The 25,889-nt window shown below is 35.0% G+C and overlaps 1 protein-coding gene across 2 annotated transcripts; it reads right to left on the bottom strand.

The window, feature by feature from the left end:
* Window positions 1-8,919: 8,919 nt before the first annotated feature.
* Window positions 8,920-25,403, bottom strand: LOC149063874 (uncharacterized). 2 transcript variants are annotated; one of them, XM_089254721.1, is made up of 9 exons: window positions 25,316-25,375; window positions 21,839-21,894; window positions 19,120-19,236; window positions 17,646-17,757; window positions 15,307-15,497; window positions 14,557-14,679; window positions 13,325-13,474; window positions 11,976-12,205; window positions 8,920-9,363 (listed from the first exon to the last, which is right to left on the bottom strand). In XM_089254721.1, exons 3-9 carry the CDS (start codon window positions 19,175-19,177, stop codon window positions 9,031-9,033), a joined length of 1,197 nt encoding a protein of 398 aa, XP_089110847.1. In that variant the 5' UTR covers window positions 19,178-19,236; window positions 21,839-21,894; window positions 25,316-25,375; the 3' UTR covers window positions 8,920-9,030. The 2 variants fall into 2 exon arrangements, with proteins under 2 accessions (XP_089110847.1, XP_089110846.1); XM_089254720.1 differs by lacking the exon at window positions 21,839-21,894 and having other exon boundaries at window positions 25,316-25,403.
* Window positions 25,404-25,889: the final 486 nt, after the last annotated feature.

Below are 25,889 nucleotides of genomic sequence, written 5' to 3'. Positions count from 1 at the left end.
CGATCATTAAAGTCGCACCACGGTCATTTTCTGCACACGAGGGCCAATTAGACCGGGGCCTAAAATTTAGGGCAGATTCCTAACGGTATCTTTTATACTCACCGAGAGGTTGGTGCGCTAACCCCTCGGTGTGGGACTCCCTGCGGTAGCAATCTTTTTCTGTGGTCATGTCGCCGTATCTGTTGTGCCCGTGTCAAGAAAGTTTCTGCCAAGAATGAACCGGGTATATCAAACTCGCGACACCCCTAAACATCCTTTGGTACTTAATGCGAGTATCTTATCGACCTAAGCTACCGCGCCCTATTACTTTCTGTTGTCATTTACTCGACCTATTACTCTAGTTCTCACACTTTCTTTCAAACCAACCACAATTCCGATTTATGGCCATGGGCTATTTATTACCGATTGAGCTGTGCCGAAAGTGTAAGAGTGTGTGTATCTAACAGTTGAGTGCGGGTATCTAGTAGTGTAGGGTTACGAGTTTCGAAAACTGAGAAAGAAGGACGCTTGCGCACGCACCCTTAGTGACGTCACTTCTAATTTTCATAACAAATAACGCTACTATTCTGACCAATAAAACCTCTTTGCCACAACAATATGTTTTCCCCAACTCTAAAACAGAACAGCTATATAAAACGCAAAGACAGGAAAAAAAACGTCTATTGGTTTGACGTCTATTGGTCAAAATGGGGGAAAATAAGACCACAAAACGCTCATATAGTTATATGTTTTAAAGTGGGGGGAAAAAGAAAGGAAAAATAATTCCGGAAACTTGAAAAGGGGGGGGGGGGAAGAGCGGAATAGTAGCCCTATAGTAATTTTTTTAGTGCTGCGATCTGTACTTCAAATTGTGTGTGAAGTGTAATGATTGATTATCTGTACCGTTGTAGGTCTGTTGCTTTCTGCGGCAAGTCTTTTTAAAACTGGGAGATCAGCCGCATTCGAAATCACAGAAAACCAACTTCAGCCAACCGCAACTGTGTCACCGGTGGGGTTCGAACCCGGGTCCTCTCGTGATGCGAATCCGTCACAATGACCACTCGACCTCAGCAGCTGCAAATCTTACTGATATGAACGCCCCCAAAGATTTATCTTTCGGGTTCAGATGCGGGCTTACTGACGTCTTTATTTTCCGCGAAATTTTATACATATATATATATATTAAGAGGAGTAAGAGGGGGTGGAGATCTCTTCTGAACAGCACGTTGCAAGGCATTCCAGATATGTTCAATAATGTTCATGTCTGGGGATTTTGGTGGCCAGCGGAAGTGTCTAAAGTCAGAAGAGTGTTCCTGGGGCCACTTTGTAGTAATTCTGGACGTGTGGGGTGTCGCATTGTTCTGCTGAAATTGTCCAAGTCCGTCGGAATGCACAATGGTCATGAATGGGTGCAGGTGATCAGACAGGATGCTTACGTACCTGTCACCTGTCACAGTCGTATCTAGACGTATCAGGGGTCCCATTTCACGCCAACTGCACATGCCCCATACCATCACAGAGCCTCCACCAGCTTGAACAGTCCCCTGTTGACATGTAGGGTCCATATGGATTCGTGAGGTTGTCTACATACCCGTACACGTCCATCAGCTCGAAGCAATTGGTCAGACCAGGCAACGTGTTTCCAGTCCTCAACAGTCCAATGTCGGTGTTGTCGGGCCCAGGCGAGGCGTAAAGCTTTGTGTTGTGCAGTCATCAAGGGTACACGAGTGGGCCTTCGACTCCGAAAGCCCATATCGATGATGTTTCGCTGAATAGTTCGCACGCTGACACTTGTTGATGGCCCAGCATTGAAATCTGCAGCAATTTGCGGAAGGGTTGCACGTCTGTCACGTTTAATGATTCTCGTCAGTCGTCGTTGGTCCCGTTCTTGCATGATCTTTTTTCCGGCCGCAGCGATGTCGTAGATTTAATTTTTTACCGGATTCCCGATATTCACGGTACACTCGTGAAATGGTCGTACGTAAAAATCCAAATTTCATCGCTACTAATTCATCTACCTCGGAGATGCTATGTCCCATCTCTCGTGCGCCGACTATAACACCACGTTCAAACTCCCTTAAATCTCGATAACCTGCCATTGTAGCAGCAGTAACCGATCTAACAACTATGCCAGACACTTGTTGTGTTATATAGGCGTTGCCGACCGCAGCGCCGTACTCTGATTGGTTCCATATCTCCTTTATTTGCATACGCATGCCTATACCAGTTTTTTTGGCTCTTCAGTTTATATATCAACTAAAAATGGGATGAAAATTTTCAAATTTCTGAAATTGAAAGTATCCTTTCATAAATTCTGAATTTTTATTGATTTTGGAATCATTGGATGCCTGAATTCCTCGTGATTGAATACTAATCGTCAATAATTTTTATTAAGTGACAAAGGGGAATAAGGCAAAAAATGTTTGGGCCTACTAAACCTCCTTTCTTATAAAGCAAGGTCCTACATTGCATTTAACGGATTATGTGAGTCAAACTGCATAATTATGTAGTGGATACCACTTGTGGCGTTTTCAAAAAACCGTCATGAAAAACGTTGTAAGCGGGAAAAACGCGTCAAACGGGAAATCTTTATGAGAATTAGCTGGAGTTGGGCTTTGGACCACGAAAATAAGTCGTGCTATGCTGGGAAAACGTCCTAAGGCTGGGATTACAATATAAAAGTTATTTTATAAAACTTGAAAAATGCAGCCAATAAACGTAGCCTATAGGTTGCATTCGAGCGAATGTAACCAACAGGCTTATTGGTTGTATATTTCAAGTTCTATCAAAGAGCTTTTACAAAACTTTTATAGTGGGCCCATTTAAGTGGGATCGACTGAGTTTAAAAATGTTGATATATTTCCTTTCCTTAATATAAATAGATTTGTAAAATACAAATGCAATATAAGTAAACTATCATGGAATTTTATTTTTTCTTTGATGAAAGAAGTGAGATCAGGTCAAGTGACCCAAAAAAAGCCCCTCGAAGAGGATCGTCAGAATTTCGTTCTGTAAAAAACGTAGAAAACATATTTTGGTATCGTCTTGTGTAAACAGGGAAAATAAAATTAAAAAAAAGAATTTTTTTATATAGAATCTGTTGATCAAAACGTACAAATAATCTTGAAAAGTACTATAATGACTATTAGATGATTATTGGAACTCCATTGACATCATCTCTGCGCATTATTTTTTCCCCTCCGTGATGATGTAATTAGACTCGAGGTTAATGACAGAGAAATATTTTGAGAGAGTATTTTTTTTTTTTTTCCGCTTTGGAGTAAATAAAAATGACAGGCCTGTAAAACAACATGACCTATCCCTCTCAGACATTACTTTTGTACAACGGCGTTGGAGCTGGGGTGCTCTGACAGACCAGTCACGACCCAGGCTCTGTCCCTCCAGGGATACCATCTATAGCAGAAGGAATGCGCACGAAGCTCGTGACATCACTGAAGGTCATCTCACCTATAGCTTATAGCAGGCCAACGTATGCGCCATCTTTATCCTTTTTTGTAGTATATCCGATGGCTATAGGTGAGATGACCACCTTCAGAAACGTCACGAGCTTCGCGCGGTGGCCTTCTGCTATAGATGGTGTTGGCATAGGTAACAGAGCTGGTTAGTTTCTTCTGCCTCGGCTTCATTCGCAGCTAAATATGGTATTTTACTGGCGAATAATTGATCCTAGAGGCATACTTCTAATCCAAATAACGTGTAGCACTCGGATGCGTCATTCATGTTGCATGGGGTTGTGTAGTTATAAAAATAAAAATGTCAACTTTTTATACAGTCCCTGTGTGGTTTAAAATCAAATGAAAAGTTATTGCCTTGTCTCTCTCGACGCCAAAAAAAAACTCCACGTTTCTAATTGCAGTATTTGCTGAGACATTCGAAAGCAATATTGCAATCAGAAATGGGCTTTTTTGCTTTTTCTTTTGGCATCAGAGAGACGGTAATAACTTTCTAATATGATTTTGGGGCACACATGAACTGTATAAAAAGTTAATATTTTAATTTTAATAACTACACAACCCCATGCAACACGAATGACTTATCCAAGTACTACACGTTATTTGGATATTTTTTTAAAATTAGAAGTATTCCTCTAGGATCAACAATTCCTCAGTAAAATACTATACGCCTTGTTACCTGTGTACCCTGTATAGATCTCATTATTTTGTGAATGTGTGTAAAACTTATAACTACTAATGAGAAGGAAAAAAAACTGGATTTTCATAACACATTTTATTACTAACAATTGCAAATACTGGCAAACAATTGATTTAATATGCAAACAAAAATACTAACAATACAGAAATCAAAGATATTTACATCTATTCTTTTTTTCTCATTGTGTAGAGAGACCAGTGATGGGCAAACTTTTTACGAGCAGGCCAAAAAAATAAAAATAAAAAATTTGGCAGGCCAGACAAATTCTAACATTTGACATTGATTTTTTATGCTTAGAAGTGAAGTGGTGAGTTGTGTTTCATAATTTGAAGGTTCCCAGTTTCATGGCAAATGGGACACGATGATTTATCCTTCACCCTTTTTGTGAAAGATATACAAGCATAGACATACGTAGGATTTTCTCTGGGAAGGGGTACAGATTTTCCTGTAAAATATCTATAATCTAAGCTGGGTTGGTGGTATTTATAACCTCTACACCTCCCCACTGCATTTGCCAATGTAAATAAATAAAATAAATAACTATATTTTAATAACTTCATGTTTATTTGTTATTGCGTGTTCAATCTTTTGCATACATGCAGAAGTTTTCAAATCAATTTATATTTAAATTCTCACAGCTATATTTTACATATGGAAAAAATGGAACACCCCTCAAATGATTATTTTAAAAAAAACAACACTCAGATTAAAAATTTCCATATTATTATTTTTAAATCCCCAGCAGGCCAGATGGATCTTCTAAGCGGGCCAGTTTGCTCATCACTAGCGTAGACTAACAGAAATGGCAACAACAATATTTCAACAGAGTGTCTTTTTAATGTGTCCCCAAGTGATTTGAGGATAAGATGTTCCTACGTGAGAATAATAAATATTGATGTTTTCAAAAAGAGGGTTTTCAATCACTTATTTTGAAACAGCATATCAAGAGCTACATCAGGGCTGGACAAATCTCTAAAAATTAACATACCCTGTCGGGCATGTGACTTAAAATAATACATACCCAAATCAATACTTTGCATGCTCGAAAAATAGAACTAAATATTATATAACTGGATTTACTCATTTCATTGAAAAAATCATTAAAAAAAATCATAATCAAAGCACAAATTTTAAATTATTATCTGGATATCTGAATCTGCCTTATCATTACAGTGACTGTTGATATGATGAAAACCAGCAGGGTTTCCCACTCTTATTTGTTTTTCCTTATCCCCCCCCCCCCCACATTAAATTCAGGGTCAAATTTACCTATTTTTGGACTATCGATGCTGATCCTCATAAATTATGGTCAATAATTGAAAATTTACATGGTTTTTAAAGTAATTTACAGTGTTTTCAGGTAGACTCGGAAATAATGCCCTACCGGTTTGATCCGCCAACTCTGTTTTGTGTGTGCTCCACTCTCCTTACTTTAGTTTGACTACAGGGTAATCCAAAAAAGTTCTTGACATTTTTCATCAGGAACAGACAAGTATTACGGCAAATGTCACATACTGTTCGTCTTAAAAGTAATTTTCATCTGCATCCAGCACCTTTTACCAAAAAATGCCTCCAACTACACAATATCCTAGCAGTAAAAAGCGGGGATCTTAGACTCAAAGATGTCTGTAGGTGCCTGAGTTCTTTATTTATTTTTTAATAATAACGTGATCATCACCTATTCCCAAGAGATCTTTGCGATCTGTCCAGGGAATTTGTTAGTAAAAATCCATGCCTGAACCAGGATTTGAACCCAGACCTGTGCAGTCAGAAACTAGCTCCACTACTTAACTGCCAGGCAGCAGTCATTTGCAAACTATTTTCCACGACTGACCATGGTTGTCCAAGGGAAGAGAAATGATGACAATCTATTGGCACAACGTCTGGGAGTATAGTGGAACTGACAGTGTTTCCCAGTCAAGTTTTATGGAATTCTTGGTCTGATCCGATGATTAGTTGTAGAAATTTAGCAAGAGGAATGTACGAGATGTATGTTACAGTTAAGTAAATAGAATCCTTGGTTACAGGTGGTGCCACATGCATCCTAACAGTCATAAAGATTAGTTTCTCCTGCCTTGGCTTCATTTACAGCTGAAGATACCTGCCTAAACTCATTCGCAGCTGAAGATGGCTGCTTACACTCTGTTCAAGGCTGCAGATGTCTGTCTCTGTTCCATTTGAAGCTGAAGATGTCTGCCTCTGCTTCATATTTGCAGCTTAAGATACCTGCCTCTGCTTCATTTGCAGTTAAAGATACCTGCTTCATTCGCAGATGGATGCCTCCACTTTTCATATCTGAAGATGTCTAATTTTGCCCAGGTGCGAATCCAGAGGAGAGGATGGGAATGACTGTCACCCCCAAGGGCAGAATAAAATGGGAAAATTTATCTTTTCTGTAAAATACTGTATAATCAAACAAACTTACACAATTCGCCCCTCCCATCACATCATCCTGGATCTGCATTCGGGTGCAGGGTTCCCAATGGAGATTGCTTTGAGGACTAATTGTACTTAAGGTGCAGAACAACCTTTTTGTTCCTGACGATCAAAAAAATGACAAGAAATCTCTGGTTGTCTCACATAATTCTCATGGCAGCTTGCTATGTACTTGTTATTGGGATTATTGGTTTATTCTGAGTTAAGAGATGTATAGACGCCAACAAGAATATTAGTTTAAAAAAAAGCAAACATCCCTTTTCAGATATACAATCATATCAAGACGATTAAAAAAACACAGTAACATACCATAATAATGAAACAGTGCTCTAAATGATCTAATACTCACACATCGCTAATAACTTGATGAGCTTTTTCATCACTATTAACTAATACTTACATGACTAGAAAAAGCTTATTTTTATCAGATACAGCAAAGTCACGAGCTTGATTTTTTTTAATTACTGTATTTCTTTTTTATTAGAAAAATATATAGTCATACAATTAATAAAATATTTGATTTAAAATTCATTTCTAATATAAAAAGTTAATACATCATGAAGGCACTTCATTATAATGTAGGGATACTCAAAAAAATAATCAGAATGGCAATGTTGCACAAGCATGTTTCAGTTATAAATAGTGCCACAAGGTATTGTAAGGGAGAGGTTTCCTGCCACTAATTCTCAAGTGGCATCCTCTGTTAATAAACATTGATATGCTTTAGAAAACTCTTGAAAGATGGTGCTTTGAGTAAATCCCAAGCTTATGCATGGGTTTTTTTCCCATTTTGAAAATGGCGAAACATGAGTGGAAGATCTTGCATGATCTGGCTCTCTTTTGACAATTAGGAAAACATTTGGAAAATTTCAGCAGAATATTTAACAATAATCAAAAACGACTACAAAATTTTTTAAACAAATAATTTGACATGGAGTACCTGATAACTGATTTTATCAAATGTTTTGGAATGAGACATTGCCTGTCTCCAATTCACCTACTCGCTACATCTGAATGATTTTTTTTTTCCTGTTCCCTAGGACAAAGAAGGCTTTCCAGTGAAAATTAATTCCATAATATGAATGCAGTGAAAGTAAATTTAATGTATGCAGTTATAAAGTTGAATTCAATCCCTTGAAAATGTGATTTCAGTTACTTTTTGGTTACCCCTTTCCATTGATAGAAAAAAAAAATTACATAAATTTTAAAAATTCATACATATTTGAGACACACAGAGGTGACCAAATGCAACTCAAAGTCCTCAATCACTTACTTGAGAAAGATGATCTGATAAAATAGAACAACAGTAGAGCCCTGGCAACTCAAGTTTTTCGGACCACAACCAATTACATAATAAGATTACCAAAAACCCTGACCTACTCATCCTAGAATCAATACATCAAGATATGTAACAGAATTTAAGATGAAACCAGTTCAGAATCCGGCAAAACCACAAAGATTTCATCACTATAGTTTCTCTTGCACATAAAAAAAAATTGAAATTTCTACAAACAAACATATCCCCATCTGACACAAAGTGGAGTAATCCAAAGTGGCTGGGAAGAGAAAAATTCCCAGAATCGCACTAATTTGTGCAATGCCCCAATAGATCGACCCACCGCAGCTGGCTAATTCCAGCAAAAACTTTGAGAATCATTCTATCAGCAGAAGAAAAAAAAACCATGAACATTCTTAGTCACCTCGGATTATTGGGCCTCTACTGTATAATTCAAGTGAACATTTGGAACTATCTCATGTAAAACAAAATGACTCACTTTTAAGAATTGTAATAACGTTAGACTAGCAAAAACCCAAATTACCTAGGACAAGGAAACTATCTCAATGCTTTATAATTGAATTTAAAAATAATTTTGAGTCACTTATTTTAAAAAAATCATTATTTCAATCAACTGAAAATTGTTTGATTCTAAAAAAAATATATATATATACACATACAAAAAAAGACATTTGAAAGAGATTTTGATCCTCCCTCACAAAAACATAACAAATGCAATAAAAGAAAATTTGATAGAGAAAAACACGTTAACCTCACACATGAACAAAATACTGTATTTACTTAAATTTTACATGAATATTTTCCTTCAAAATGAAATTTGTTTATCTGGATACTAGAAACAAATACACATTTTAGCAGGAAAATAATAGGGGATGCCTGTAAGACTTTAGTAAATACAGTAACATCAATTTTCCACTCAAAAAGACTAATAACCAATCATTTGATGTTTTCAGAACAGCTGTCACCATATGAATGCCATGGTTAACAATTAAATTACAACAAACAATATCCCACACAACTAATAGGTGGGGAAAAAGAAACAATATCTTCTCTCGTCAATCATGAGTCACTGCCTACACTTCGCAGGCACTTAAGGCACAGTCACACACATTTCAATCAAAACTATATTATGTATAACTCAAGAGTCATTGTTGGGGTACTTGTTCAGTTTCCTCTGCATTAATGGGAGGCGGTACCTCGTTTGGCTCACAGCTCACAGTGCCCTGCGAGTCACTGGCATCATTGGCAGTGACATCGATCATGCTGGAATACGGTGGTGGTGGAATGCCAATATTTGTTTCTGTATAGGGTGGAGGTTTGGGACCATATTCTGCTACTTGATAGCCAGTGCTGTTGTCGAAAGCGAGAAGAACATAATTCTCTAAAGGATCGATGACATTACTTTGGCACCAATGCTCAGGCAAATTATGTCCTGAAGAAGCAGCAGCAGCTCTGCTATCCAGATCTGAAGAATTAGTCTGAAGGGAGAAAAACATGTAGCATCAATCTTTGAAATATGTATAAATTTGATCACTTCAATGAATTTCCAATGGCAGTGAGTGTTCAAAAATACAAGTACTGGACTGGGCAGAGTCATTTTGCAGCCCACTAAAATATCAGTGTGACTTTAATAAGAATAAGAATTAGTATTTTCAAAGGCCTTTACTAATTGATAGTACAGTGTTTTCCAGCTAATGCTTAATTAATCACTTAAAGCAGTGATCAACCAGTAGATTGTGAGTGTAATGTTTTCTGAAATTTTTTCTTTGAAATGCTTATAATACACAATATAAAAACATAAATTTTCATGATATTTGCAAATGCACTGAAAAAGTGTTATAATCTCATAAAAGAGAGAAACACAAAGAAATTTTTGAGTAAATGTTGTGACAATATATAAAAAGACACACACACACACACATATATATATATATATATATATACACATCATAAAGTAGTTTGCATTCAAGTTTGGAGTTGCCAGCCCCTGCCTTGTAGTTAAAATGAAACGTTTAATTTATTTTAATTCCGATGGCTGATTTTACTGCTACTTGAAAATAAAATCAGAAGATAAAAATAATGAAACAAGGAATTTGAAGAGAAATGAAAAAAAAAGTTTATTGTAAGCCAGTGAATGATATAAATGAAATGAAATTTAATGCAATTAGATTATGAAATTCAAGAGAAATGCATTTAATTAAGTATTGTGTTTTATACAGATTTAAATTATTAGACATGTGTTTATAATATACTAGGGTTTGAAATCGATAAAATCTTTTAACTGGTTAATAAAATATTTTTCATAACTATATAATATTAATTGATGCCATAAAAATAAATTTTACTTGTTTCACACACACACGTTTGGCAGATGTAAACAAATATAGGGATAGATTAAGAAATTAAGGCAACCTGCTTGAAGCTATTTAATATGCTAAACTTATTTTGTCAAAACCTAGAATTTCTTCACTTGGATCTTATCGTTTTTTTAAAAAATCAGTTATTTTAAATCAGTCACTGATTTGAAACTATTTGCGATCATACTATTGCTTGTTTTCATAGAAACTCCTCCCAAACGGCACATGTGAGGAGAGAAGCCGATTCTTTCAAGGGTACAAAAAGCTACAGTTCATAGTGGAGACAATAAATTTAGGTCTTGTCTTCTGAAACTCCCACCAGACTTAATTTGAAACTGAAATCATCACCATTTTTTGCTGAATCGACTTGTAATTCACCATGCCAAAAAATGCGATCAAGATATCTATTCAAATATTTTTAAATAAGGTCCCTAATCTAAAATGTTACACTGTATATAGATACACAATTTAATCAACTATATGTCGGTTTCGTTAAACAAATGAAGTTGAGTTAAACTTTTTATGCAAATTTTAATCAGATGGATTGAGTTGGTTAACTCAACTAAGAATTTCAACTTTGATTAACAACTGATCAATTAATCACCACGATAAATCAAACCTGCCCTAGTTTATATGTTTTAGACATATATTTACATATTTGTAAAAAAAAGACAGAAAGGTTTAGTTGATTTTAAAATAATGTTTGTCTTGTGTTGGAAAATAGAACTCATCTACTAATAAGTCTGATTAAAAAAAAGTATAGTAAACTCTAGATAACCCGGCTCGTCCAAGTAATTTGCGTTTTTATGTTATTTTTTACTCTTTGAGTCCTTACAGTAAGCAAAAAACGCAATTGCTCACTAGCGCTGCAAATAATTCAGACTCTATCTTTCAATTTGCTTCAGAAAATGATAGTGTTTTTACAGCATGTTTAGCCTTCCTTTAATATATTTAATTTTTTTCTTAATTCCTCTTAATCATCTCTTCTGTTACCCGAGATATCAGTCAAAATGTCACAAATTTGTCGTGAAGTGTCCATTTCCACAAAATTTTTAAACTGAAATTTTGACATTCAATTGTTTTTAAGTGATGGTTATGTTCCCCCCAATGATCTGAAATTACATCTTTCTTTAACACTATTTTGAGAATCATTGGATTTCGAGTGAACCACTACATCTGATCTATCGCTGTCGCATTGCGATCCTTGGGCTCTGTCCGTGACCCAACCCATTCATTTTGTTCATTGTTAACTTCAATATCTTGGTTTTACACAGCTGTGCTATAAGCATAAGCAGATACAGGGTCTTTGAATTGGGGGAGGGGCGATAATCCAATCCCTGACAATTCACCTACGCCACTATACTTTTTAACTGAACCCCACCCATCAATCACATTGTTCACCTATGATTGACAAGATCTATCATCAAAATCGGTTGTAATACCATCACAAATATCCTTTCTTATCAGTTTCTTTCACCTCTGGGAAAAAAGCCAGAATTGTTAGAGAGAAACAGGAATTCCGTTTTTTTCCATTATTGTCACTTTGCCTTCAAAAAAATAGTTTTTTTCAAAAAATACTTCAATACAGAGAGGTGAAAATGAATTGATTTTGAACAGTTAAATGTACGATTTTTTTTTCTTCAAGACATAGAGTTTTGAGAAAGTGAGGTTTGACTGTAGAGAAAAAATATTCTTCATCTCACAGAAAAAAAAACCATTCAATGTATACTTACTCTTCTGCTGTCAAGCGGAAAAAGCTGCCAAAACCTGTGTCTTTGGACTGATGTGGAAGACCTTGTATACCAAGAGTTTCTCATACGGATACGGCAAACAGCAATTAACATGATAGTGGACATAAAGATGAATGCTACTGCACAGCTTATCATAGTATATACAGTTGACTGGTAAAAACCTATATTGTGATATTTGTACTGTGCAGATGCATCCGACCCATCCATTTTCACTGCCAAACCAAAAAACTGTGTTAAAACAACATCCAATGATTCCTATAAATTACATCTGATGCATACATCAATTATGGCTATTTTAGAAAAAATAGTCTCAAGCAGGGTTCACACTGGACCAATATGATAAGCGATACAACTGTGACATTGACACAGATTGGTTTAAAACCTAAATTTCAGGTTCTTTACCAATACATGTCAAAATCATAGATCGTATTGTATTGGTCCAGTGTGAACCCAGCCATAGCTTGACAATTGTAAGCACAATGAAAATGCATTGCAAAGTATGGGGGAAAACTAGAGAAACTCTATGAAAATTACAGCCAGCCCCTTGCTTCCCAGTGTGGCAGTCATCAAGATCACCAAGACCAGACACACAAAAAGACATAGACCCAAGCTTTCGCTACGGAAAAACAAGTATGGTTCGGCTCTCCCTAACTCTCAGAGGTATTCAACCTTTTTCTTGTCGTAAGCACTGCCTGTACCCATTATGAAAAGAGCGCCCTCACAGCAAGTTTGAAATATGAATGAATGAAATCGGGATGATTTCAATTCTTGAATGCAATTTGTACAAAGTGTCTTGTGTAAATATAAATATTATTAATTGGAATAAATTAAGTACGTGAAATCAAAAATATCATTCTTCTAAATTTGTGCACAACCTGAGTAAATACAACATCACAACAGTCGTACCAGTATCACTGTATCTGTCTCTCTACATAGTGCAAGCAGACCCTTTAATACAATACTTAAAAAAAGCATGAAAATTCAGGAATCTGCCATTTTTAATTCTAATATGGAAGATAAGATGGCAACATTTTTCAAACACAAAACATGCATAACTGTGACATCAAACATACATCAGGACTTCGTTAATACTCGGACGGACTAAGTATGAATTTTTTAAATATTTTTCATGTTGGACATGATGAAATTTGTTTTTTCAGTTGATACAATTTTTCAAAATTTGGTTAATACAGAATATTTTCAGTGTTTCTTTAATTTTGTTTTAATGAGGTTTGACTGTATAGGTAAGTCAGTAGTGCAAACAATAATTCCTTAGACAAAGCAATATGCTTAAAATAATAATAATAATAGTTCTATGAAGACAAACTTACAAATATCAACAGGAATAATAGCATTCACGTGACGTTGACAACAAGGCATAAAATAATTGATAGAACAATTTATATCAGTGGTGCGTTCGCAACAATGTTTTGGTATGCAGCGACCATCACATTGGAATTTTCCTTCACATGCATCTATACCTATAAAAATTACATGTGTGATTAAAAAGAAATGAATTATAAGCACTCTTTTGTTGAGAAGTACCACAGACATTTCTGATTTATAAAATATAACTATCTTTTGACCTACAAATGCCTTTGCTCACAAGTATTAAGAGCAAAAAATATGAATAAAAAAAAAAATTGGACCGTGCAGTGGCATCAGCCAATTTTTTCAAGTAGAGGGCACATTTGTTCTAATTTTTTATCAAAAATAACATACATCAATAATTATTGATTTCTTAGTGGCAAATGAAAAAAATGTGGTAAATTTTTTTTTAACTTTTATTTTTTAGATACCTTTGCCTCGAAATATAAAACTTCTATGTATCATATTTTTTTAGGTAGGTTGTGATCAGTCAAAAAAAGAACAAAAGGAAAAAATGTTCAACAAGTGCCACATCTGCCGCACAAATGATCACACAGGGTAAGTGGAGCAGTTTTAAAAAAAACAGGCAAAAATTTTTTCATTACCATATTTACGCCACATCAGTATAACTTTTTCAGGAAAATATTAAACTTTTGCACAATTGCAATTTTCTGAGAATTCTAAAAACGAATATTTGTAAAAAAATGGTTGCTAAATAATAACAACCACTTCCAGACAGATGACATTTAATTAATTAATGATAATATTGATATTTCAATGTTATGTGCTAATTCCTCTGAGAGAGAGAGAGAGAATGTGGTTTCCTAAACAAAAAATAATGTTGGTGATGCAAGTCTATAATATAATTGTTTAAAAAAATGCAAGTGCTGCATACAAATATAGGTAAAGAAATATGATCTCATAATATTTAGCATACAATGAACACAAAAACATTGAATTGTGGAAAAAAATTAAACAACTTCAAGACAAATGTTGAAGTGAAATAAATTCAAGTGGATTGAAACTCATAAAAGGAAATACAAACAGAAGCATGATCACATGATTATAAATTAAACTTCAAGTTAATTCTCACCTATTTCTTCATCTTGAAAAAAATGAACATGAACTGAAAATCGCGAGAGATTACATTATGGGAGGGGATTATAATTGACAACTTTTATGATGAAACACTCACCACAGTGTTGGAAGGATTCATCAACTCCCCCATGGCAGTCTTCAAAACCATCACAGACATAATAATTAGGGATGCACAATGCATCGCCACAGTCAAAAAATGGACGAGCGCATTTTTCATTACCTGGAAAATAATTAACGAAGCAATAAATAAAATTGTTGGAAATTATTCAGAACACACATAATGCATCAGAATTGTATATTTCTATATCAGCTTATTCAACTTTGATAACAAGACTTGACAGTTTTTTAATATACCATACTGAATAAATTGAAGCTAACATATCTGGAATTAATAATAAAACAAGGGTTAAAGGAAAGACATTATTAGTCAAATACAGTGAAAATCTTACATAATGATAATAGTCTACATAGCAATATTACTCTCTAGTCCAGAAACAATTTAATATTGTGTTAATACAAGTATATTCCATCTAACACAATAATTCCTTTATAACAATAAATTTCGCTGGTCCCTTGAGTATCATTATGAAGGCATTTGGCTACTGCTACTCAACTGTACATGCCGGAACATGTATTTTGAGTGAGTGTTTGTATGGTCCTGAGTGTATAGGTGTTTCACTCACACCTCCATATATTGTAGTTACTTCGTTCTAGTAAAAAAAGATTTTAAGAAGGAATAATTCCTAATACACAACAAATTATTAAAAATGTGTACATTCAAAAAGTAACAATAAATTAGAATGCAATTCAAATCAAAATCAATGACCAAAAAAAAAAATTATCTTACCTGTATTCACAAACACATCAATTTTTTCCCGCCAATGAGTATCACTGTCTTTGACTTCGCATACATAACGCCCCTTGTCTTCTTCTTGTAATTTACGGATAGTAATAGATAATTCATTGTGTCTTTTAACGGAATTAACACGGTTACCAATATTGCCATGCTTTATAGGAAGATTCCATGATATTTCAAAACTAAGGGAGTGAAAAACATAACTTTATTCTCAAGATAAATTACAAACAAATTAAACATGCATAAGAAATTTATACGCTCAAAATGCTAAATGAAAAACATATTTATTTAAAATAATAATTTTATTAAAATAATAATTTTATTAAAATAATAATTTTATTAAAATAATAATTTTATTTAAAAAAATCTTTCAAGTGTCGCAAATATTTTAATTAAATGTGAATTTTCACTTTTTTTCTTTCAATGGTAAACCCTTGCATGCCCCTTATAGTATCATGTCACCCCAAGGTTAAAATATTTATTACAGATTTGTTAAATAGAGATAATCCAAATTTCTTGCCAAAACTTTGTAAGTGGTTAAGAACGAATGTTCAATTTTGACAATATTATCAATGCCTTGATCAGACAACAGTAATCTCTAACTTATACAACCTCTCATTAATACGTTTTGCTCAGTTATTAGACAATTTTCTACTCCCAGCAGAAGATATAGGAGAGAATAATGATATTTATTATTCATTTATAGGACTTATTTCATTTATGCAACTCATTTTGTGATGCATCTCTCAGTTAGGAGTCAGAAAATTTTATTTTATTTTTCTTCTAAAAAAAGGCTTTTACAAAGAGTAAAACAATTTTGAGTGAAAAAGCTATTATGGTTAACTATATTTTTGCTAAAGAAGGTGGCTTATTCTCTTCCTTTTATCGCTGTTTATGCCTGACATCAGATCTTTAGAATTTTTTTTTTTTTGGCAATTCCTTTGCACTCTGTACAACTGAAGGTGAGATTCTGGTAACTATTGTCACTCTGTCTTATGAGGCTTATTGGTACCAATAAACCATACCGCTGCATGAGATAATCGTGATAGGGATAAGAAGTTACAGCCTAGAAAGTGTTTTAGAAAAGTGACACATTTTTGTGTTTATGAGAGACTGCATGCCAAGTTTACCTAGTCATTTCAGCTTGTTTAGTTTTGCTAGAATGGGTAAATGAGAGATTGAAAGTTTGATGATAACTGAGTTACGAAAACTACACTGAAGAAAATGCACAATGACAGATGAAGTAATCGATGTGGAAGATAACTTAAAAAAAATTCCCACAGCCTTTGCAAAAGACTCAGGAACACTATTTTCGTGATTTCATAGAACTAGAAACCAATGCGATTTGCTTCCAATCATTTAAGCAGTCTTCCATTTCAAAAAGTTACTTTAAAAAATTAAAATGCAACAAAGTAATATTTCAATCACAGGGCATGTAGATTTCCATAAAGAAATGCTACTTTCTTACATTTCAAGAATAAAGCCAATGCTTATGTTTTAGTTTGGTACTTTTATACAGAGTGTCCTGTAAACGCTAATGCAGCTTTAATCTCATCAACTGCTCATCATAGAGGTATGACATGGGGTGTTCAAAAATTACCCTGTACCAGTTTTGAGAGGGAAAACAGTGCATCATGAAATAAAAAATCTAAATTTTTATACGGTCTCCTAACTTCCAATTGGAAAGTTGTTGACATGCATCTCTGAAGGCCAATTAAAAATCCATGTTTCTGAGTGCAATATTCACTAAGACATTTGAATTCAAAAATCGGAGAAAAGTTATGAAAGAATAGCATAAACTAATGGAAAATACGTCATTTCCCTCATTTACGCTATCCCCCCCTTCTCTGTTTTTTGAATTCAAATATCTCAACGAATATTACACTTAGAAACATTGAATTTTTTTTTGGCCTCAGCAGAAACAAGAGCAAATACTTTCTAATTGGAAGTTAGAGAGGGGGAAGGGGGGGGGGGGCATTTAAAAATTTGAGTTTTAAAAATTTAGATTTTTTTATTTTGTGACACACTGTATTTTCACTCTCACTTATGGTACAGGGTAATTTTTTAACGCCTTTTGGGCATTTTTTAAATTGGAATCATACCCCCTACGACCGATGCTTGATGAGATAAATGCACTTACAGGACATGCTGTATAATAATTTCAATGTGCATTTTATCCTCATTTCCACTTATAAATATTTTTCCTTGTTCCTTTGCATCAATGCATATGTGAGATCACAGTATTTTGAATTTTATCTATACTCAAATATTACATGAACTTTGGGCAGAGTTTCACTAGAAATACACAAGGAAATGAATGTAACAGTTACCTGTCGCTTTTTGGCCCCACATAGGAAACTTTGCAAGTTAAATTAAGGTCTTCGTTCTCTTTGACAAAAATATTTCTCACAGATGGAATAATGGACAACTTCAACTGTGCAACTGAAAAAATATATTTAACAAAAATCACTGAGCATCAGAAACAATAATGGGTTACACTCTATAACTTCATAAAAAAAACAGTTGAATTTTGATTGTGTCGTTAAAAGATGTTGCATTTTGTTAGTAGGAGAAATATAATTATGTCAAAACATAACCTAAATTTAATAAATAATGCTAAACCTAATTTTTAAGTTAGGAAGAATATTTATTATGCATGGGGACAAGTTGTGTTTGGGGGTAGAAGTCTTAAATGCAAACTCGTGACGATACATATTTTTATAATCTTATTTATTATTCATTTATTCAAGCATAAAAAGTATATATTGTTGCATTACGATATCTCGCCAACCTTGGCGACCGAAAAATATAGTTCACCAAATCGGTTTGTTCGTCACCAGTCGGTATTTGTACTCGCTGAGAGTAGGTTGTGTACTGTGTATGTGCTGAGTATCGTGTAAAATTTTTGTTTCTTCTTTTTTGTGTTTCACTTCATAACTAATTAAAATAATTATTGGGTATGAATAATATGAAGAAATTGCCTCAGCTTATGAAGATTTTTTTCATGATGTTTCTGCTTCCGCTAGTGAACATTTCGGTTTAGATGGATGCATGCACTAATATAAAACAGCTGCATTGTGAGCTGAATTTTCGTGCCAATCATCATCATCAGAGAGAAAGAATAATTGTCACATGTGTGAGCCTGATTAACTTAAATCAACTTTAGAATCTTTTGCCAGATGTACCTCCGATTCTCGTTCTGAAAGCTTTTGAGCCATTCAGCAAATAATAAAATGCATTGAAAAAAATGAGCCTATATTGTCAGAGCATGCGTTCTTTCAGTGCAAAGCTCTCTGCATCAAAGTAAATAGTCTGGACATTCTGCATGTATCAGACACAGAAATGAGCTGATCAAAACCACAAATGGATGGGGACACCTATGAACTAGACTGAGTTGTGTCAACCCAGTCTAGTTAAAAATGTTAATTATAAAAGCTTTAGTCTTTTAAGGCTGGTGTTGGTTGGGTACATTAGTGTAAAATAAAAAGATCTGAGTATCTCTCCTCTTTCTGTAAATTCTCATTTATTCAATTTTGAAGCTATTGGTCAGTTTTATCCTTTTTTATAGCACTCCTAGGTGTTTAAAAAAAATGTACCTTTAATTTTTGGGCAGTACCTGGAATACAAATTAAACCATTTCTAATAAAAATCTATAAAAAAATCCCCTTTTGGCTAACGAACATGATTCCAGAACTAATTATCTTTGTTAGTTGAAGTATCACTGTACTGATAACATTTTACTCAACTCTTCTCATAGCATTAGGTTGTAAAATTTTAAATACATAAAAAAAAACAAAAAAGTACCTGAGAGTTTACAGCAAACGGAAAAGACTGCTAACTCAAACAAATGTCTCATTTTCATACAATCTGCACTTTAAATGTCATATTCACAACATATCAAATTGTTCACTCTTCTTGCTTCTATAAAAATACAAAGAAATGACATTCAGAAACATTTAAAATGATAATTTTTCATTTTGTGAGAAACTTTTTGTCTGAAACACGATAAATATATGTAAATCAGAATCTAAAAAATAAAAAAAACTAAGCCTACAAATTGCCATTTGGTGTATTTTTTTGTGATAATTATGTCCATGTTAGCTATGGCACTCCATCATATAACAATCATCATGTGCAGTAATCTTTTTTCCCCCTTCAAAATTCTACAAAAACTGTCTATATTATTATATACACTCATTGCCATAAAAATTTGAGCACCAAGTAGTAATTATCGGATGGTAACAAAACTTGGCATGAATATGATTAGATGCACAGTGTGACTGCACAATGTGTAATGCCACCAGAGGGCATTGAACTTTGTTCTCCTTGGCATATAAAACGCCTCAACCCTGCCTTCACTATACAGCGACATACCACTCACACAACTGGTGTGATGGTATGGGATGCCATCGCATAAGACACCCAGTCACCTCCAATATTCATCCACAGTATGACAGCCCACCGGTACGTTCGTGACACATCTGGGATCACTTGGGATGGCAAGTTGGGCAACATAGGAATTCGATCGAACTAGTGGCGCTTACAGCAATTGTGGAATGAGATGACGCAGGACACCATCGGGACATGCTTGTCTCGATGCCCACCCATATCGCATCGTATATTCAAGCTGGAAGTGGCGCACAGGGTACAGAACCTCCATTCATTTGTAGTTTTTCCTGTAACAAATGATTCTTTTGCTTAAATTATGTAATTACATATATAAAATTTTGTTCCATTCTGACAACTTTCTTGGTGCGCAAATTTTTATGGCAATGAGTGTAAATTGTTTTCCTCTTATATTTCTCTATTTTTCTGTTGTCACATGGAGCTATTCCAATGTAGCTACTACTTCACAAAATGACCAAGCCTGAATCATTTCTGCAAATCAGCCAAAAATATTGACAGATTCGCAAAATGGCCACTCTTCGGGCTTTGCCAATAACGTATGCACTGAATGGGTTCTATTCCCCGTAGAAGCAGACAATTTTTACCCCTGAATTCACCTCTGCATCAGCCATCTGTTAAAACTTTTGTATGAATAGCAGAGATATAATCTTCAGATAAGTTGCTATCTAGTGGCGAAAATGTCATTATATATGAGCTGGCTGAGTTGGGTCTGTCTGTCCTATTCAGTGCATATAAGCTCTGAGGAAAGGAGTTCGTTGTTTCTGTAGTGTAGTGGTCTAGTGCACTCATCCAATCCAGCATACAAGAGGATGCTGGTTTGATTCCCCATAGAGGAAGTTAAATTTTTTTTCCTGAATTTACCTTCACATCAGCTAATTGTTAAAACCTTTGTATAAAATATAACTCACTGACTAATCTTTGACCCCCACTTGCAGGGGGGGGGGGGACTATTATTTCTGCTCTGCAATGAATCCCCTCAAGTCGGCCCTGCTCCTGCAATGTCATCTAAATGCATGGGCCCACCCACACACGACCTAGCGGTCTCATAAAAATTAGATCTGGGTGAAATTTTCATGTAGGTCTGTGGACAAATATTTCTAGCCGGATTAAAACCTCAGAAAAATTACTTTGCATGAGGGCTCCATCAATTCGGTATTGGGGGGTCTGCCTCCAAAATGTGAGAAAACGACCGAAAAAAGGGGAAAAATGTCCAAATCTATTGTTTTAACACTTTGGTCTCCCTCCGAACAAAATTTCTGGCTATGGGCCTGGGTCCCATGATGCTTTCAAGATAGCCCTGTGTTTCAAATGCTTCCACAGCCCAGGCTCCTCCCTCCCATGACAAAATTGGGCTTTGCATGTGGGAACTTTTAACTTTCCCTCATTTGATGAGCAATTGCTACTGATATTGATAGTGGAAGATTCGTTTCGAAACAGCTATAATATGATCCCTTATTTCTCTCTTTTCCTTCCTCCCTCCCTTATTCCCTTTCTAGCCTGTTCGCACTTTTCTTCCTGGTTGGCCATTTTCTTCCATTGGCATTTTTTTCCCTGCCAGCTACTATTATTATCGTTATTATCTCTTCAGCTTCTGGGTTGCTACTTAATTTTTTGCTATTGGTTGTCATCTGAAGGTAACAACACCACCTTTGGAAGTTATAATAGGCTTCACAACAGCATTTGAATTTATTGAGTCCATTAGCACACGCACACACATTTTGGAGATTTTTGGTTATAAAATAGAGCCCTGAAAGTTCAAGCTTCCAGATGATTTGAGACATGGAAAATTTTCAAATTTTCTTCTTTTTTGTGCGTGAGAAGAGACCCTCTTTTCTGTCCCCCCCCCCCCATAGTATGTACCCTATCATACAGTTATTGCAGTTTGAAAGAGACTAGGCAATCCCCCCCTCTCCCTATAATGAGTATAATTGGTGTAATAAAATATTAGGCTCTTTTGAATGAACGTAGATCCCATTTCAACTTTTTTGGGAAGCATTTTTCATTGTTTTTCGGATAATTCAAGTTTTTTGATAATCCGAGGTGTGTGTGTGTGTGTGGCCTCCGTCCCATCCACCTCTGATTATCAAGGCTCTACTGTATGTCGTATCATACATACCATTCTTCCAATAAAGTACTTTCTCGATAATCCGACGTGGATGGGACAGAGGCCACCTAGGAATTACCAAAAAAAACTTTAATTACCCGAAAATCAATAAAAAATGCTTTAAATGTTTGTTTTACTTGAGAAAAAAAGACAAGCAAAAGCAGTTCTAGCATACTTACTGTATTAGCATTTAATTAGCATTTTATACTTGAATAAGATGTAGATGAGAATTTTCACTATGACGTGTTTAAAAAAAGTGAAGAATGTGAAAAGGATGCTTAGATGAGAGAGTGATTGAGAAGAGTTGGGGGGGAGGGATTGATGGTGAATGATGCTGACAGCTTTCAACTGCCTTCCAAATGATGCCACTGTTCACCATTATGAAGAAAATGGTCAAACTTGCTCCTCTTTCTCAGTGCCCTCCTGAAAGTTGAAATGGTCTATGTCCCTTCAAGGGAGAGTCTAATATTTTATCACAGCAATTATACCCATTATAGAGCTGGGGGCTGCCTAGTCCCTTTCAAACTTCACTGTTCTTACTGTACAATACACCTAAACTACATAGCATTCCTGGGGGGGGGGGGGGGGAATAACAAAGTCGGGTTCTTGGAGGACAAAAAAAAGGAAGAGGCTTCCAAAATCTTCAGTGCCTCTGATCGGGCCGTAGCTAGCCACTCTTGTGCAAGAATTTGAATTTAGGCCCCTTCCAAGTAGGCCCCGTATGGGTGCACCTGCCTAGTTACGGCCCTGCCTCTGATTATCCGGAAATTCGAACTTTCTGGGCTGAGATTTTCGAGACTCTACTGTATATCAATTGCAATTTGTTCTCAAGATTACATATGGGACTCTCAGGTAATACATATACTTCATATTTCTATTTTAATTAATTTTCTACATACTAACCATTATAATTTAAATCCTGCAATCATGTTTTTATTAAACTCAGAGACTTTTTTTGACCAAACCCAGAGAGATTTTTTTCCCCTCACTATTGTATTATATACAAGACAGCAGGGTAGAGCAGTTTCTTCCGAAGCAGAAAAAACTGGCCAGAAGAAACTAGTTTTCCTTCAATAATTTGTCATACAAGTTAGAATTTGTTTAAATATAACGAAAATGAATATTTTTTATAACATTAATTAAATTTAATTTCACTAATTTAATTATGTATGCACATTAATAACTGCATCAGTCTTTTGAAGAGTTTTTCCCAATTGGAAAAAACTGCGGACAATGCTTTTTCTAAGTGGAAGAAACCAGTTTTCCTTTCGTATTCATCATTTGCTCATACCAGCGCCACCTATCAGCTGTTTTTAAGTGATTTTTTTTCCTCTTAAAAAAAATTCCTATGACCTAGCGATGCTAACCCTGCAAACCGTTTTTTATTTTGGTTATTTTTCTGGTTTTTATTCATTTTTAAAGTTTCTACAGACTTTCTGCCCACCGTGTATTAATTATACTTTAAATTGTATATTTTTTATACTCGGATTAACATTTTGAGCTGTAATCTATATATATATAAAATTGATTTTCTGTGTGTGTGTTCTCTATACAAATCTACAATTTTAGATCGATTGTCACCAAATTTTGCATATATACCAAATGGGACCCATCTTGAACAATAGGCTATTTTAAAATTTTGTCAGAGCAAGGCAAATGCCCCAAATGGGCAAAAAACTGTCGGGCAACAATGGTTTTTGGGCCTCAACAATCACTTTCTGAACGTTTACTTTGGTTACCGTGGTTCCCTAGCAATGCGCTTCAGACGTGTATATGCCTTTACAACGGTTTGTCACTTTTCTAATGCTGTTAGTATATGTATAATAGTTTATGCCTTTATAATGGTTTGCCACATTTTTAATCCTCCCACTAATGAGACTTTTTGAATAGATGCCATAATCATCATCAGCATCGCTTTGAGGGTCAGGAAAAGGATGATCCTCATAAAAATCAGTGTTAAAATTGCCGATTTTACTGCACAAATTTGGTGGGGTTTTCTGCCACATCAATAATTTTAAAATTTTATTGAATTAACAGTTTTTGAAATACTGAGTTCGCTTAGAGATATACGAAGCCCAGGAGATTAAATATGAAGTAATTAGCCAGACCTACTTTTGAGATGAATATTCATGCAATAACATTGATTTCAACTTTTTATTTACAAATTAATGTCTCCGTATTGTGTCTTTTAATATTCAACAGCATAAATTCATATAGTTTAGGATAAAGTACATCGAAGAAATTCCACAGCTTTAATTAAGGACTTTTGAAAGCTGAAACAGGCAGATGGATAACTTGAAGTTCAAAAGGAGGGGGGGGGGGGGATCAAAATACTTAAACCCTTAAAAAAGGAAAAATATATATTCATTTCTACGTTTCATTAAATCTAGATTTATACAAATACAACACCACAACAGGCAAAATGCCTACCGAGGTGGCTGAGAAAAAGATGCCCATAAAAATATGGATGTCATATATTTCCAAAAAATATATAGCAACCCAATTAAAAATGCAATTAACAAAAATATAATCATAATTTGTTTTTTTTTTCATGAGTCGCCATATTGGTTAACTTAGATAGGGTTTACATGTCCCTGAAAAAAAGAGGGAGATATCGCATGATCCAAAAAGCCTCATTGAAGAAAATGCGGGCAGCGCCGGGTATTATAGCTAGTTGAGAAATAATTTGTTTTAATATGTGCTTTATTGGAAAATTAAATATTGCACATCTTGGTGAGATATTTATAATTAAATGTTGAAAAAATATTGTTTTTAAAACATATCTGATATCATTTCATAACCAATGAGGTCAAATGACAAGCATTAATTATGTGCACTTTAACTAAACGGTAATTAATTCAAATTTTTTCAGTTTTGATTACTCGATGAATAAAATTCAATTTAGTTGTTTCACCTCATAACGTAGTTTACTGAAAAAACAATGTGCTACACAGAAAGTAGCTTCACAGCAACTTCATTAACACTATCGCGGCACGTTGCGAAAAATACCGAAATACAGTAAAAGTTCGTTATAACGGGAATCTCGACACAACGAGTGATTTGCTGGTGATTGTCAAAGAGCTAATATTACAAAAACATTCGCTTTTATAACGAGAAGTACGTTACAACGACAACTTTTCCCGTGATTATGAACTGTCGTTACTGTATATTGAAGGTGATTTTGAGCGCAAAAAAAAAATATCGTTATAGCGGTTTCGAAATATCCTAAATAAAATATCGTACTATTTTAGTAAGGGATATCATTGCATCGAGAAAAGTTTAACATTAGACTATAGGCAATTGCTTAAAGCTTTTCAAAAATATCGTTGTAGAGGGATTTATCATTTTTTATATATATAGAGTATCGCTGTGGCGAGGTTTCACTGTATATCGATAATATCTTATAACAGAAAGAATTTATGCAATAATTTGGCTAAAATTGAACGAGTCAGCGAAAATGGACCGATTAAAAGAATACATTGAATTCACCTTGGGATGTTACAGGCAATAGAGATTTATGCGGCCTTGTTTACACTTCAACAGTTCACTATGTTGTGCTATTTTGTAAACAACTATGAGCCATTTCCAAAATTTTCGATTTGTTTGCTTTCGATGTCGTGGTCTTTCCACCCTTGTAATATATATCATAACCATAAGTGCCGTTCTAAAGGTGGCAGCTTCAGTTTCATAATTTTTCGACATTTTGATGAAAATTTCGTTTTTTTTTTTAATCTGCGAAGTCTCATTTCTGAAAAAAATATATATATTTCTTTATCGATTATAATATCCGTTACGGCCAAAGTCCGATCACTCCGTGCAATGGCGAGCCTCTTCGAAAATTGGCCGAAATTCGGTTACTCGCGGCAGACACAGGAAGGGGGGGGGAGCATTTTTTTGTTCCCACCTCCAGCGTCAAAGGTGGAGCCGACAGCAGGGCCGTCTCAAGAGCATCATATAGGGCCCTCCGGGCCAAGTGGTTTTCTGAGGCCCTACTTGGTAAATTCTAGAAAATTTCAACAGGATCTCATTTTTGAGAGGTGCCCGGATGGGCCCATGCGTTAAG

This window comes from Pholcus phalangioides, unplaced genomic scaffold (genome assembly GCF_987345545.1).
Source record: "Pholcus phalangioides strain wild (caught in Gottingen) unplaced genomic scaffold, Ppha-v1.0 ptg000042l_1, whole genome shotgun sequence".
NCBI classification, from domain to species: Eukaryota; Metazoa; Arthropoda; class Arachnida; order Araneae; family Pholcidae; genus Pholcus; species Pholcus phalangioides.
The sequence above is the reverse complement of the archived record's forward strand: the minus strand, read 5'-3'. Positions and strand labels throughout refer to the sequence as shown.

Bases quoted from the DNA above. Each gene is read 5' to 3' on its own strand.
- LOC149063874 (XM_089254720.1), bottom strand. From the start codon at position 19,177: ATGAAAATGAGACATTTGTTTGAGTTAGCAGTCTTTTCCGTTTGCTGT. The intron at 17,758-19,119 runs GTACTTTTTTGT...ATATTTTTTCAG, and splicing joins CGTTTGCTGTAAACTCTCAG to TTGCACAGTTGAAGTTGTCC. The intron at 9,364-11,975 runs GTAAGTATACAT...TTCTCCCTTCAG, and splicing joins TTCCGCTTGACAGCAGAAGA to ACTAATTCTTCAGATCTGGA.